Source organism: Drosophila albomicans, chromosome 3 (assembly GCF_009650485.2).
Source record: "Drosophila albomicans strain 15112-1751.03 chromosome 3, ASM965048v2, whole genome shotgun sequence".
In the NCBI taxonomy this organism is placed as follows: domain Eukaryota; kingdom Metazoa; phylum Arthropoda; class Insecta; order Diptera; family Drosophilidae; genus Drosophila; species Drosophila albomicans.
The window spans coordinates 16,248,354-16,264,899 of record NC_047629.2 but is presented as its reverse complement, the minus strand read 5'-3'; the positions used below and the strand labels follow the sequence as shown (position 1 = coordinate 16,264,899).

General features: G+C 39.4%; 2 protein-coding genes across 2 annotated transcripts in view; both read left to right on the top strand.

Moving 5' to 3' along the window:
* LOC117571750 (odorant receptor 42a-like) overlaps window positions 1-16,546 on the top strand; it is a 40,069-nt gene that overhangs the window by 15,151 nt on the left and 8,372 nt on the right. The gene's annotated exons all lie outside the window — the stretch shown is intronic.
* LOC117571068 (alpha-amylase A) lies at window positions 4,034-5,730 on the top strand. The gene is made up of 2 exons (XM_034253038.2): window positions 4,034-4,262; window positions 4,329-5,730. The coding sequence occupies exons 1-2, from the start codon at window positions 4,086-4,088 to the stop codon at window positions 5,634-5,636; spliced, it is 1,485 nt and encodes a 494-aa protein (XP_034108929.1). The 5' UTR covers window positions 4,034-4,085; the 3' UTR covers window positions 5,637-5,730.

Genomic DNA, 16,546 nt, shown 5'->3' with positions numbered 1-16,546 from the left:
GCTTTAAGCCGTTTGTGTGCTCCTCCCAGTGACAAATTCCTTAAAGCCGCCTGAAAGTATGCTATGAAAGTGTTAAACGGCAAACAAGCGACAAGTGTGACGCATGCCTAGCATGTGTGTCGATAGTGTTTGTTTGTGTGTGTGCCATCGAATGCTTAGCATATTGCAATCAAAATGGAAAATGTAACAAAGTTACGTTAAACGCATTACGTGGCTGACAGGCGACACAATACATGCTCAAACAAGCACACACACATATGTACGTATGCAGATGCCAGAGAACATATGTTGAGTCAATCGATGAGGATGCATTTAAGTGCTGCATGTAAACGGGTTTATAACACACACATACGTAATTCGTTTGCCACCTGCAAGTAATGAAAAAATGTGAGCGCATTTGCTTTGACTTCTAATGGATCTGGTCATGATAATAAACTCTGGAATATTTTACGACTCCTGACGCGACAATGTTAGAAGAGGAGTTGGAGATGAAGAGAAAATATAAAATAAAGAGCATGCATTCAATTAGTATTCATAATTTCCAACTGACTGCGGGCTGTTGATGCTGGCTGCTGCACTCGCGCTTTGGGGTACAGCTGGGGGGTTTTTCAATTTCATTGCAATAATAAGTAATCATAATAATAATAATAAGTTAGTTGTGCAAATGTTTTGCACCGCTGTCGCAATGAAAAATCAACAACTTTTGCCCAATGACATCAATTTCATTTAAATGTAAATTAATTTCTCCCCACACATGCAACCACCGCACATGGGAATTGTAAAGTTTTTAAGCTGACTTATTCAACTATAAAGTAGAAAGTATATATTGTGTATATATATGTAGTTGAATCGCTGTGTGTGTGTGGTTTGCAGTTATAGACGATTGCCAGCTGGATTTATGCTAGGCAATTGCTAGGCGAATAGTCCCAGCAGGCTGAGCCAGACTGGGAAAAAGTTACCGCTGTCAGCTGGAGTAACGCTTTTTGCTGGCTGGCTTTTTGGCATTGAAAGTGCAGCAAACGTTTCCGTTTTGAACTTTGCCATATCCGACATTTGCTTACTATTCAAATTGGCTTCTGACTGGAACCAAAGATGCCATCTTTCTTGGCCCTCCCCGCCCCAAGTTTAGGGACTGCAGCAAAGTTTGCTAAACTTCAGGTGTAATGTGCGGAAATGCTCACATTCAGTTTTGCTGGGCTACGTTTACGTACTTTAAAGCAAATATTTGTACATTGACTTGACTTTTAGTCCGCCCCTCTCACTCGCTCTAAGGCGTATCTTTCCGTCTCTGGTTCTATGCAAATTTTGCTTGGCATGCAAATCAATATAACTCAGCACAAGTGTCACTTTTTGCACCGTTCTTACATGGCCTTATGTAATTTTAATACTCTCTGTGTGTGCGTTGCTTCTTCTGCTTAGATTTTTCGTAGGCCAGAGAAAAGATTGTTTTTGTATTTCTATACCCGCTACCCAGAGGGTAGAAGGGAATTATAACTTTGTGCCTTCAGGAAATTGATGTAGCAGGCAGAAGGAGGCATCTCCGACTCTATAAAGCATATATATTCTTGATCAGCGAGACGATATAGCCATGTCCGTCTGTCTGTCTGGTATATTTTGCAGTCAATGGTGCATTTATTACTATACCAATATACCAGTATACCAAATTCGCAATTTGATATATTGGTAAATTTTAAGAATAATTTCGCACTATTTTGTTTTTATTCAAAATAGGTATCTCACAGTCAAACACACTCGACTGTAGGTTTCTTACTTATTTCAAATTTGTCCAGCTGTAAATGCATTAGACCAAGTGCACTTCACAATGTAAAATTTGTCAGGAATTGTGTATGAGATAACATAGTACATAGAATACATGAGAATATTGCATTAGTTCTTATCTACCTGTTGGCACTCACAGAGAGAATAGACTTCTGTTTTGTTGGGGTTATTGTAAATAAAAACAATTGCAGTTTTAGTGCTTTGTGCTGCGTGCTTTGTACAATTTTAATTGAAAACTTATCAAACATTTTCCACTCCGATTGCTTTTCACTTGAGTTTGACAGATAAAAATATGAAATTAATACAAATACAAGAATTTGTTGCATTTGTTCATTACAGCGTGCAATGCGCACACTTCTAACTTGCAAACTCACTCAAGTGGCTACACATGTGTGTTTGTTGAAATACCCTGGAATAAATGCGAATGGAAGTGAAACATTTATCAATTACGGCATTATTTCAATTAATGCTGACTTTAAATTATTGGCTGGTAGTAATACACTTAGTAGAGTAATTCATTTTAACGAATATCAAATTGTTGTTTAGAAAATAAAAGTATATCTTAGTTGTGCCCTGCCAGAATATAAAATATGAAAATCATATGTATCAGAAGATGTGAAACATTTATTTATTTTGGATTTTCAATGCTGACTTTAAATTATAGGTAGAAAGATTAAATACTAAGTAGAATTATGTTTTTTTTTGACGAATTACAAATTATTGCTTTGCAAATACATGTAAGAGTGAGTCATAAAATCTAAGTTGTTGATATAAAATAAAAGAAAAATTGGAATTTTTACCTAGTTTTGTGTTGAATAAGAATGCTTAAGTAATAGTTTTTGCTAATCTGGATTGAGGTTATAATACAAGAGAAGAATTCCATCATTTGTTTAATTATAGAAAACCCCTACTGAAAAAATAATCTTACTTTACTCAAGAATTCGGTTATCTTTATCAAGTGCGGTTTCAATTAATTTACAGCAATATTGCTATTCAATCTTGAAATACTTAAGTACAACACTTGAAATATAATCAGAGAGTGCTACAAAAATTAAGCACCTTAAACTGAGTACAGGGTATCTTTAGAGTTGAACAACTTTTTTTTAGTAGTTGTCTATTCAATTACAATGTCTTCATTTTGGTTACATTCTTTCTCTTCTCAATCGTGGTCACGTGGTCAAATTGTGTTCAGCTGCAGTATTATTAAGTCTTTTGGCATCCAGTTTATAAGACACTTGTCCAGTTAATTAAAAAGAATTTGATTCTAATCTCGAGAGCCTTTTATACGTTAACCTAATCTGAGAGGCCATTCATAAAGTTCACGACTCAAGCGAGTGATTGCAGCGATTAACTTGTGAGTACTCATAAGTATCAATGCAAATGCGCATTCCAAAAATAAATTCACATCAATTTTTTGTGTGTCGTTCGATTTCGCACTTATCAAAATCGGAAATTGGAGGCAAAAATAGCAAAACAAAAATCCAAATTAAACATGCCATTGAGTCTATACTTCGCAGTAGTTATTAGCTAGTTAGTATGCGTTACTTTTTTGCACCAACTGTGTTTGTGTGTTGAATAATTGGCGTACAAAGTGCGCCATCGATAAGAAGAGGCAATTTCAATGTTTTTCTTATTTCTTATTTTTTCCCCGCGATGGCAAATATATGACAGTCTTAGAGAGCTACTTATTTTCTATATAAACTGTATACTATATTTGTCTGTCTATAAAGAAGGTATGCGTGCAAATCAGCGCGAAAGCATCGCGAGTTATAAATAATAAACAAACACTCTGACATGTCCGCTGATTTGTATGCTATGATTTGCAATGGACGCAGACCACCACAGAGCCGTAATGCACGTCGGTGATGGCGATGACGATGACGAGCTAGTCATAATCAGTGTGGACCTTTTATTGCCCACTTGTGTTAATCGAAAGTTCTTAACGAGTCAGCCGGGTCGTCAACAAAAAAATCAACAGACCAATGTTTTTTTTCTATATATTTTGCTGATAAGCAAAACGGGGAGCACACGACTTCGACTTCCACAGTATCCGTATCTAATCTGTGTGTTAGACCCCACTGTATGAGAAGGAGTGTGCTGTTGGCCCCCCACCCTCTCCACACCCCGCGCACAATCAATCATTGATATTTGTGATAAGCTAAGAATTTGCATCACAAATCATTTCGTATACCTTCCGACCAAGTAGTTTTCATTCCCAATCATATTGTTTTTCGTTATAAAAGGTCTACTTGGTTGCAGTTTGAGTTCAGTGTGAAATTGTAGTCTCAATCGAACACAACACAAAAATGTTTCTGACCAAGGGTCTCATCTGTATTGCCTTTTTGGCACTGGCCAATGCCCAGTTCGCCACCAACTATGCCAGTGGACGCAACGGTATGGTGCATCTGTTCGAGTGGAAATGGGATGACATTGCTGCCGAATGCGAGAATTTCCTGGGTCCCTATGGCTATGCTGGCGTGCAGGTAAGTTCAAGAGTTCAACACTTCTCAGCCACACAGATGCCTTTTAATTGGGCTACTCGCTTGTAGGTGTCGCCCGTCAACGAGAATGCCGTGATCGGTGCCCGCCCCTGGTGGGAGCGTTACCAGCCCATCTCCTACAAGCTGACCACTCGCTCCGGTAACGAGGCGCAGTTCGCCAGCATGGTTAGCCGTTGCAATGCCGTGGGTGTGCGCATCTATGTGGATGTCGTCTTCAATCACATGTCTGCCGATGGCAACAGCTACGGTACTGGCGGCAGCACTGCTGATCCCAGCTCCAAGAGCTTCCCCGGTGTGCCATTCTCCTCCCTGGACTTCAACCCCACCTGTGCCATCACCAACTACAATGACCCCACCAATGTCCGCAACTGTGAGCTCGTTGGTCTCCGCGATTTGAACCAGGGCAACTCTTGGGTGCAGGACAAGATCGTTGATTTCCTTAACCATTTGACTAATTTGGGTGTTGCTGGTTTCCGTGTGGATGCCGCCAAGCACATGTGGCCCGGAGATTTGGCTGTCATCTACGGTCGTCTGAACAACTTGAACACTGCTCACGGTTTCAGCTCGGGTGCCAAGCCCTACATCTTCCAGGAGGTCATCGATTTGGGCGGTGAGTCCATCAGCAAGTCCGAGTACACGGGCATGGGCGCCGTCACTGAGTTCCGTCACTCCGATTCCATTGGCAAGGTGTTCCGCGGCAAGGATCAGCTGCGTTATCTGACCAACTGGGGCACCGCCTGGGGCTTCGCTGCTTCCGATCGCTCTCTGATCTTTGTGGACAACCACGACAACCAGCGTGGACATGGTGCTGGCGGCGCTGATGTGCTCACCTACAAGGTGGCCAAGCAGTACAAGATGGCTTCCGCTTTCATGTTGGCCCATCCCTTCGGCACACCCCGTGTGATGTCCTCCTTTGCCTTCGATGACACCGACCAGGGACCACCAACCACCGATGGCCACAACATTGCCTCCCCCGTCTTCAACAGCGACTTGTCTTGCAGCGGTGGATGGGTGTGCGAGCACCGTTGGCGCCAGATCTACAACATGGTTGCCTTCCGTAATGCCGTCGGCGATGATCAGGTCTCCAACTGGTGGGACAACGGCAGCAACCAGATCTCCTTCAGCCGTGGCAGCCGCGGTTTTGTTGCCTTCAACAACGATAACTACGATCTGAACAGCTCTCTGCAAACAGGCTTGCCCGCTGGTAGCTACTGCGATGTCATTTCCGGCCTGAAAAGCGGCTCCAGCTGCACTGGTAAGACCATTGTCGTTGGCTCCGATGGACGTGCCAACATCAACATTGCCAGCAATGCTGACGATGGTGTCGTTGCCATCCATGTCAATGCCAAATTGTAAGCGCTGTGCTTTGTGCTGTGTAAAGAACACAATGAGATTGAGATTACATTGAGATTATATACAAATATACAATACATATACGAACATAAAAGAAGACATCGACTTTTATTTGTTGTTGCTGCTGTTATACCTGTTGAAGAGGTTGTGGTTGCTGGTCAAGTTAAGGTTGTTCGAGTGCGTGTCGTGTCCAGACATCCATCCCTTCACAATTAATAGCACAACAACCCAGCGAATTTATGTGACTTTTCTATCAAATTAATTAAATTTCACAATACACATACACAGACACACAAAAAAGACGCTCTCATAGATGGGTCTTTACCGATAAAAGTCCATTACGCAGCTGACAAATCCAGGTGAGCAAGAGAGAAAGGGTTGAGTTGAGTTGAGTAGTTGGCAAGGATAAAAGGACAGCTGCTGCTTCGCAAAATGAAATGGGGGAATGCCAAGGCAATCTGGTCAAAGGATTGCAGTTGGTGACACTTCTAATGCTGATTTACGCAATGCATGGCCATAAAAACATACATAAATAGAACACATTATCCGGCAACTAACATGCCAAACATATCGCACAACATTATCATTTGTCAGCTTTCGCACTTGCATTCGTCCCCTCTTTCTCTCTCGCTCTCTCTTTCACTCTCTTTCTCTTCTTTCATCTCGATCTTTATACCCGTTAGCCATAGAGTAGATGGGTATTATAACTTTGTGCCAACAAATATAAGTAACAGGCTTGAGGAGAAATCTCCGATCCTATAAAGAATAAGTATTCTTGATCAGCATCAACGCTAAGACTACGAAGACATTTTAATCTGTAGATAAGTACCTTAACTAAAAATGTAGTTTCAATCACATAAAAAAGTTTAAAATTCAAAACATAATTTTTATGGAAACCGTAACATGCGGTTCAGTTTTAATTGTATTCTTTGGTATTTTGTTCTTTATATATACTTTGATTTAAAAACTATGTAATATATTTTGTTGGTAGATCTGCTATAGTTATGTATATTTTGCATTCGTTGATATATTTGCTATAGATATAGCATTTTAGTATTTATTTCGTATATGTATTTTTAAAATTGTACCAATAATAATAATATGGTATTTTTCGAATGTTTTAGTATTTGTAGGTACGCTTATTTGTTATTATTTATAATAATACTGTATATTTATATATGGTATGCATGCCGTTTCTTTTGCTGCTATATTCGGTATATTTGTAGGTATATTTTGGCTACATATAATAAACCTTTGCAATGTTTTGGATTTATTCAAAATGGCTAACGGGTATTCCACAGTCGAGCACATTTAACTACAGCTTTCGCACTTGTTTCCGACTCCTCTGGCTAGACACAATGGCAAGTCGAGTGCGCCTGAGTTTTGCCTTGCCTTGGCTTGTATTTAAATCTGGCAAACAAATACGAGTTTTCCTCTCCTGCAGTAATATGCATTTTCAGCAAGCTTTTGAGGTACATCTGCTATCTAGTTCCTCCCCTTCCACACCTCCACCCCTACCTTCATGTCTTTTGCCCTTGGTAGGAACGAGTCGAATTGTGTTGCATAAAAATATGCACTCATAACTTGTGTCCAGGGCTTGACTTGATATGAATGAATGTGTGCAACTCTATCAAAGGATTTTCATGTCATTTACTAGAGGTCAAGTGACTCTCAGTAAGCATATACACACACACACCCACACACAGAGTGCACATACTAATTCAGACAGCAGTTGTGCTTTGTGTATATTGCAGAAACTTGGCTTGCATTTGGCTTATGTGTGTACAAAGTTGAGTTTCCTGCTACTTTAACTTCCTGCTGACTCTCGCAGTCTGTCTGTGTGTGCACATATGTGTGTGTGTGTGAATGTGTGTATTGTAAATATATACAAAACAGCGCATAATTCTTAATAAAGTCATAAAATTGCAAAGTAAATCAGTTTTCTGAGCGAACGCAGCGCAGATAAACTCGACTTTTTATTACGCAAAAACGCAATTTTCATATGCTTCATGCAAGAAGATTGTGATTTAGAATGTCTATGTATATGTTTATGTGTGTGTGTGTGTGTGTGTGTGTGTGGTTTTTCACTGCTTCAACTTTTTGCATATGTGTTGTGTGTGTGTTGTGCCAAGGCAAATCCATCTGCATAAAGAGCAAAAAATCACAAGTCACATCAAACATTGTGTGTATAAAAGCCCGACCATGTCTAGATTGCGGTTTTCCCTCTTCGTTGATTTTCTGTATGTTTATTTTTTTCTTTTGCCTTTTTGCTTTATTTGGGCACAAAAAGTAACGGAGTCGGGGCAGCCCCTGAGTTGATGTCTAACTGACGGGACCCCAGGCTCCACTAACAGAGCGGCAGAGAGAGGGAGAGGGAGCGAGAGCTGATTTTGGCGGCTGCGACGATGTTTGCGGTGTTTGCCTCTAGTCGTAGCCGAAGCTTCTCGGTTGGCATGTAAAAAAATAAAATTAATTTAAAATTGCTGACAAAGGAGAGAAACGTATTTCTCATATTTATGCAAAATATCCAAATATCAAAATATGAAGCGAGATTCTTGTCGTCCTTGTCGCTGATGTTCTTAATGTTTGTTGCTGTTGCTGCTCTGGATATTGGCGCCACTCACGTGTGCAGTCCCCAACAACCAACAAGCAAAAAAGCGGAGCTAAAGGACTGCGACAGCCTTTAAAATGTGCGCTTCATTTGCCATTGTCTGCGGTCTCGCAAATAGCCGAAACGTGTTCCATATTGTATATTGAATGTGTTCTTGTCTTCCCTTTTTTTTCGAACATGCTTTAAAGTCATCAAATATAACTTGACACCAGCTCGTGTTTTCTTTTTGATTTGTTTTCTTTCGATTTCTAATTTTAAGAACTGTCTGTTGGATTCGCTTTGAAGCGAAGTATGAGCACTCTGCCAGCACATGCTTTAAATGTTGACGTCAGTTGGATAACATTGCAACCCTTTGCTGGTAAACATGCTCTGACAGCCTGTCAAACAAGTTGCAAAGCTGACTTTTAAATATTAATGCCATGATGGACGCTGCTAAGAACCTCTGCCATCTGCCAACTTGCACACACAACGACCAACATACCACAGACAACATATAACAACTCAAGAGGGGAACACACAAAATGATATGTGAAGTTTCAAGAAAAATTGAAATTGATTCAAACGTGAAGGGAGCGACCACACTGTGATGATAAGAGAGATTATATTTAATTGCCAGTTAGTTGAAAATATTGTTTCAGTGCTCTGTTGTGCTGCGCACATTAGCACCACATTCAATCAAAACTCTAAGGCCACAGCGCCGGAATAACAAGTGTGGTGCACAAAATGGACGCTGGATATTAGAGCTTTTAAAAATTACATTTACCGACATTTATCTTCAATTTTTTATGCGACTCCCCAAACAGAAACAGCAACAGAAACTGAGAGCGCACACAGAAAAAAAATAAAAATGAAGCAGAAAAACAATTTGATTTAGCTGCAGGCAAATATTAAATGCATGTACACAGAAGAGCAGAGAGAGAGCAAAGAGAAGGGAACGAGTTCACAGTTCAAAGTTCAGAGCGGGACAACATCAAAATCAACGAGCAACAGCAGCAGCAGCAGCGGCAACGGGCAAGGACGCGCCAGGATGCGGCCGCGAATTGTAGCCATGCTGACAGGCAGCGGAAAGCACATTTGTAACGATAACGTTCATTTCTATTTCAAACTACGATGTGTGTGCGAGAGAGAGAGAGTGTGTGTGTGTGTTGTGTGAGTGCATCTATGTGTGACCATTAATTTTGAGCGCGTTTAACATGAAAACTACATGGCACAACTGATTTCGTGCACCCAGTACAAACATTGGCCAGCAACACACACACATAGACAGATAGACAGACAGACACACCAGGCAGATAGTTCATGCCCGCGAGCCAACAATGAAACAGTTATACTATAAATAAGTAAGCAAGCGGGCGAAAAAAAAACGAGAAATAAAAATGGTTGCGAGGAAGGGAAAGCAAAGACAAACAAAATAAAACGAAATAGCAAACCAAATGTAATGGGAAAAAGCGCAAAAAGCGGGTCAGTGCGCACAAAATGGCAGCAATGATGACGGCGGATGCCGCCGCCGACGACAACGACAACGGCAACAGCAAGAGCAACGGCGACGACGACGACGACGACGAACGGAAGCTGACGAAAGAGTAAAAAGCAGCAGCAAGTATAAAATGCAGATATTGCACAGCAACCACTACACACAATTCCCATCTTCCTCCCCTCTTGCTGCAGCTGCACGACATTCGTACGTCGTAGATCAAGGCGTGACGCGTATTTTACGCAAAATGAAACAAATAAAAAGAAAGCGCAAAGAGGAAGAAACCCAAAAGCAAATGTGTGCAGACAAAATAATATACAGCATGGCCACAGCACACAGCACGCGTTGTTTTCATTGCGCACACACACAAACACACATGCATCGGCAACTCTAACTCACACTGACACACGCGTCGTATGCGTAACGTGCAAATAAATAAGCGCGCTTAAAAGTACGCAACAGAAAAGAGCAACAAAACAATTTCGTTCGTTTTTTTTCCAGCATTGTTTTGCACATTTGTAACTGAGTGAATAATGTGCGCGAAAAGAAAGAACAGAAATAGTTAAATCGCCATGCCCAATTTAGCTGCATAAATAAATGTTTCTAGTTAATTGTTTAATTGCCAGCGAAAATGACATGAGCTTCTTTAAGCGCCGCAAGCACAAATTGCAAATTCAATTCACCGTTTGTGTGTATGTTTCTGATTGCTACGTCTGTGTGCATGTGAAATGACAAGCTGATTGCTATTACGCCTTTGGTGTGTGTGTGCGTGTGTCTCACTGGCTAACATCAAAACCGCTAATTACCGCGTCCCGCGCCTTAAGGCGACAGTGTTCCTTAACACCATCATCATCGTCATTAGCATCTTAGTGCGATATACAAAGCGCATCACAGTAGCTCGTGACACTTTGCTCAACCTGCACTTGAGCTGGCCAACCAATTGCGTATTGCATATTGGTATTAGTGCAATGTCTCTTTATGATGTTCGGGTGCAACAGCTGTGCCAAAGTTAAAGACATAAATTTAAATTTTTGACAAGTGAGTTGTGAGGCAAAACTTTGGCTTTGGTTTACAACGTGACAACGTTTCGATATTTCAGAGTATTGTTGTTAAAGTTAATTAGTTTGTTGTCACAGCTGTTAAATTACAGCATTACGTTACAACCTAAGGGAATGCAATGCAGCGTAGACAAATTACGCATACGTCAGGTGTGCGCTGATGCCGTTGCCATTGCCGTTGCCGTTACCGATGCTGGGATTGTCCCTCGGGCAATTAGGTCAGTGCTGCTCTTGCTGCTGCTCATTGTGTGTTCAACAATTGAGGTGGCGCATTCGCACTCGTTCTCTCAATTGGAGATATATGGGCCTCGAGTCTGCTGTTGCCACATTGACAAACAGTCTGTCGGATCTGACTAACACTTTGGCTGCCAAATGTCATTGTCAACGGTGGCAACACACACACACACTCACACACTTGGCCACTTTTTCTGCTGCTGCTGCTGCGTTGACATGCACGTTATTAGGGCGTCCTTTGGCAAAAGCCATTTCACATGCTGCATTGCTGATGATGGGACGAAGAGACAGACGTTAACTACTACGAGATGACTATTTGCTGATAAACAGCATTTCTCTGGCCTGTCCGACCAACAATGTCAATTACCAACGTCTCTACACGAGCCTCTCATGTCGAATTATCACTCAGCATCTGCCTCTGCAGCAGATTTGCACATCCTTTTTACCTTCGAATTTGCTTTCGAATTTTTTTCTCTGTGCTGTTTCTTCGTCTCCTTCTCTTTCTTCGTCTTTTAGCTATCTTTACTTCGAATGTGTCTTTCTATTTTAAGTGCTATGCAAATAGCTCGGTTGGCCCAAGGGCTGCTGTTGACGCTGCTGTTGCTGTTGCTATTGCTGTTACCGCTTTGCTTTGCGACTGATTTCGCCTTTTATTCCTTTGTCGACCCGCTTTTAACAGAAAGCCATTGCCATTCATTCAGGCCATTTCCATTGCTTCTACTCTGCTGTGTATGTGTGTGTGTTTGTGTTTAACTTGCGGCCAGCTTGTGGCGTGTGCATGTGAATGTATGTGTGTGTCTGCGTGTTAGCCATTTACTTTTTATTGGTCAAGTTAAGCATTTTGTGTTTAGCATTTGAACACTTGAAATTGTTTGTCGATTTGTTTGCTATTTGTTCACAGCCAACGTCGATGACGACGACGACACTATTGAGAGAGAAGCTCAACAACAGGTCTAACACCAAGGCTTGGAACTTTTGTTTGCGCATATGTAATCCATTCACTTGGAACAGACGAATTTTTCTGGTCAGATTATAAAAAGTTTATGTACTGATTTATGCAAAGAGCTTGATTGGCAGCTTTCCTGTGAAAGATTTTTCTCAGATTTTAATTTTGTGCACATTTTTCTATTCACTTAAAATAGTAATGAGCGAAAGTATTTCGAGGTGTTATTGTTTAGGGTTTTTAATAAAAGTTCATCAATTATTAAGAGATATAACTTCGTATAGAGCTGTGAAATTAAAAGAAACACTACTTAAAATAAAACCTTCGCTAAGATATTTGCCTTAAAAATTTTCTGGACAAAACATCTCAATTTAATTTGTATTATTTTATAAAAAGGGACCTCAATTATATGTCGAAATATCATTATTGTTATAATCAACAAATAAAGGTAAAAATAAGGAGTGAAACTAACTTTAATTTCGCTATTAATTTTCAGCGCGTTTAACATGAAAACTACAATGCACAACTGATTTTGTGCTTAATAAGTTAGTTTCGCAATTAATTTCATATTTGCGAGCTAAAGAAAATTGAATTTCTATATGAACAATTAAAAGCAATCAAATATTTACATTTTGATATTTCTTTCAGATATTATGTGTGAATAACAAACCAAACCAATCCTGAAGTTAAGCCAATAGTCTAGAAAACACAAGAAGATTTCACTAACATAAAGTTAAATAATTGATGAGTTAAACATGCGAATAGTCTGGAAAATGTAGAAAGCTTTAAAATACTTAATAAAACACTTAATTTGTATACGTAAATGAAATTCAATTGGCCTGCAATTTGGAAAGCTATTTATCTCAAACCGAAATAGCTCAAATAGCTGTCAATGCGGATTGCAGCAAATAATTTTGGTCTTTTTTTCTCGATTCTCTAAATAGTCAAATACTTGCCCAAAGCTATGCATAATAGCAGATATTTGAGTCGCACATGCACCAGCATATAGTACATATATCTGTATATATATAGTTCACTCGTTGTGTTTTTATACCTGCATAGATTTGTATCTAGCCTCGTTTTGCCTGGCGACAGTTGATATTCAGTTCGGTTCTCATGCCTGTCCTCTGCCCCACTTTGCGTCTCTCTCTTTGTCTCGGTGCACGGCAATTGCGAATTCCCAGAGGACTGTTATCATTTATTGCATTTCACGGTGCAGCAGATATTTTGCTTTATTATTATGCTCGTTATGCTCGCTTTTGGTTACGTTGTCAACACAACCAGCGGGCAAACAGGTTTGCTGCTACTCGCTGTTCGACAATGTAAATGTTTGCGATGTCGAAGCCGTAGCCCAGGACCAAAGAAATAATATATGCTTGCGCATAAATAAGCGCATTTTACCATGCAATTGTGGAGGTTGTGTTTTTACTTTTTTGGTAATATTCTGCCAGGAATTTCAGCATTTCTGGCATGGAATGTGACCCAAAAGGTTTAGAGCAATTGCTGGCATAGAACGTTCGGTCAGTCAATCAATCAATCAATCAATGCATAGTGGCGTGAGTATAATTAATGCCAGCCACACTCATATAACGATCTGAGGCCATTTAAGTCGAATGCTCACCATTTAATCAAGTGCTCAATTTGTGATTTGTGTGAGATTTGTGTGCAAATCCACAGCTGACAAACTTGATGCGTTTGCTCAGCCCTGTTCTGCTCTGTTCTGGGCAGGTTTAACGTTTCGAAGGAGGGCATAAATTAACGCAAAAACCACAAACAATTTGAGTGGTTGAGTGGAAGAGTGAGCTGAAATTGATTTGCACCTAATAGCTTACAGTTGTGACGGTCTTAGCTCTCAGCCGAGACAAGTTAAGTGGATTAGAACTTTGCCAAATGCTGCTCAAATTAAAAACTAGTTAGCAGCAAAGCAGCAGTAAAGACAGTAGCAACAGAGAAAAAAGAAATACACGAAGATCGCAGAAAATAACCAAAAGCGGCAAAAAGAGCTAAACTAGCACGTCTGTTGATAAATTACTGAGACACAGACACAGACAAGAAAACAACTCTGAACTCGTCTGAAAACTAAATTAACCAGTGTATGAACTCAGCTCAAGCACAAGCTCAAAGCCCGAAAAAGCAAAGTCGAAGCTGAAGCTGAAGCCAAATGCAAAACTTTGCACCAAAAGTGCGCAACAAAGAGAAAAGAGAGAAAGAAGAAAATAAACCCGAATGGAAAGAATAAAGTAATACGCCATTTAAATGCCAGCCACGTTTGCGAACGATGTGAAAAGTGGGCCTATTCTTTTTTTTTGTGTCTTTGTTCGCCAGCAAGAAAAGCGCAAAAGCCGCAACACATCATGCTAAATACCACAACGAAATATTTGCAACATGTGGCAAGAATCCCAGCAGCAAGTAGCAAGCAGACAGCAGGCAAAATGTTGCTTAATAAAATTATGAAGCACTTCACGAAAAGTTGATAATTTTTGGCGAACAAAAAAGAATGAATGAGAAACAATAGCAACAAGAGCTAAACACTTAAAGTTTAAGTGTAATTGAAAACGACAAAAAACTCAACCAAGGAAATGCTTCCAAACGCATCACAACCCAGTGTGTGTGTATGTGTGTGTGCGTTTATATGTCAGCCTCAGACCAAGCATTAATTTAACTTTATGTGGTCTCGGTTCAAATAAACTTCGAGTTAAACTTTGTAAATTATATACATAAAAGCTGCCATAAGCCGAGCTGAACGTACATCGTATGTCGAAGATTGCAAAGAGAGCAGCGCAAACGCTTAAACATTTGCGTATGCAAATATTGCGCATACGCCACGTTTGACGCCCCCAGGTGGAAAAGTCAGTCAAACGTTGTGACATGCGTTTACTTTGTACATTCACTCGAAATGAATCTTTCTCAACGTATTTCATCGATACTCGATATTCGCTTTAAGGATATTAAGGTTTTTATTTAGAATACAGAAATTATTGGTAATCTGTAGCACATGCTTAAAAATACATTTCATAGAAATAATTAATTTAAGTCGTTGTATTTGTGGTAGAGAAATTCGATTTTTAAAATAAAATTCAATCTGTAGTTATCCCAAATGCAACACAAAATATATTTTTATACTTTCAAACGTATTTATAGTTTATCGATATTTATTTATTTTTAATAATAATGCAATTGCTAAATTTGACAAAATGGTGATTTCATTCAGCAAAGTGAATATTATTATATTTCGATATCCAAATATGTTTTGATTTCTTAAATCCTGAATTAATTGCATCAATTGAAATTCATCAATTTGATCAATTGAAATTCAAATTAAGGTTTTTATTTAAAATGCATAAAATTGGTCAGAGAAATTATGGGTAAAAATACTTCTTTTTTTTAAGTGTTTAAAATGCTAAGAAATTTGTTAAGGCAAAACGTATATTTTTAAAATTCGTTTATGCTATGAGAGCAGGAGTTTTAAAATCAATAATATAAACTTAAATTTTGTTGCAGTTTACAGTTTTTAAATTGTTGGGCGAATTTATAGTTCATCAGATTACATTACATTTTACTTCTTTAGTTTTAAAGCAATTTACATTAAAATTATTTAAAATAGGTAGAGTAAGAATAGCTTAATATGAGTATAGTTTCAATATAGAAAAATTCGTTTAAAGTTATTAAATGTTGTATTAGCAATGTTTAGCATCAACCCGAGAAATTATAGTTAATCTGTTTCGCAATTCTGGTGCTCAATTTCAATGTGCTGTTCAGTGTGGCATTTATTAAGCTATCAGTGCTTGAATGTCACTTTGATTCTTGCCGCGTCAAGCACCTGATACATTTGCTAATACTCTGAGTGTGTGGGAGTGCGTGTGTGTGTGTGTGTACATGTGTGTAGCGCGCGTGCATGTCTCATTTCAGCTGCTAATACGTTTGACATGCCGCACATGCAAATCTTATCATCTAATCGACTTTCGCCCCTCAAAACTTCCTGATGTCAAATAACAAGAATTCAACGCTTCAACTTTGCTTTTACGCGGTCCCTTTTTTTTGCATGCTTTTGGCTTTTTTTTTTCTTTTTTGGTTGGTCTGAGCATCAGCTTCCGCTTTTGGGTTCGCCTAAATGAACTGCCAAAGAGCTGTTTCATTCGCTGTCAGACGCTGGGTGACAAAATTTGTAAATGGATTCGTTGAAAGCAATCGCGGAGACTACAAAAATACACTTGTGCCCTATGCTTTAATGCGACGTATTTATATAATTATAAATAATCATAATTAAAGAGTGTTTTGTCTTCGTGTTGAGGACATTTAATTTTACCTTTTGTTTCGACTTAGATTTGCAGACATTAGGCTTGTCATTGTTGCGAACAAATAATATATGTGCCTTTAATTGTGGATCCTGTCAGGTAAGAGGCCTATGACAACGAGCGGGAAAGCTTTTGTCAGACTCGAGGGGAAAAGTTGTGTGTTCTGATGACCTTTTTGGTGTGCTCTCCGTCTTATCACACCACATTGTTAGCTGTTTTATTTATGCGCAAAGTTTCACAATCAAGTTGTGTTTTACTGCAAAATGAAAATAATTATTTCAAGTTGTTTCGCTGAGGG

What these genes read in the sequence shown, in the direction of transcription:
- LOC117571068 (XM_034253038.2), top strand. Translation starts at nt 4,086, where the DNA reads ATGTTTCTGACCAAGGGTCTCATCTGTATTGCCTTTTTGGCACTGGCC. An exon ending in ATGGCTATGCTGGCGTGCAG is followed by an intron (nt 4,263 to 4,328) that starts GTAAGTTCAAGA and finishes ACTCGCTTGTAG; the next exon opens with GTGTCGCCCGTCAACGAGAA.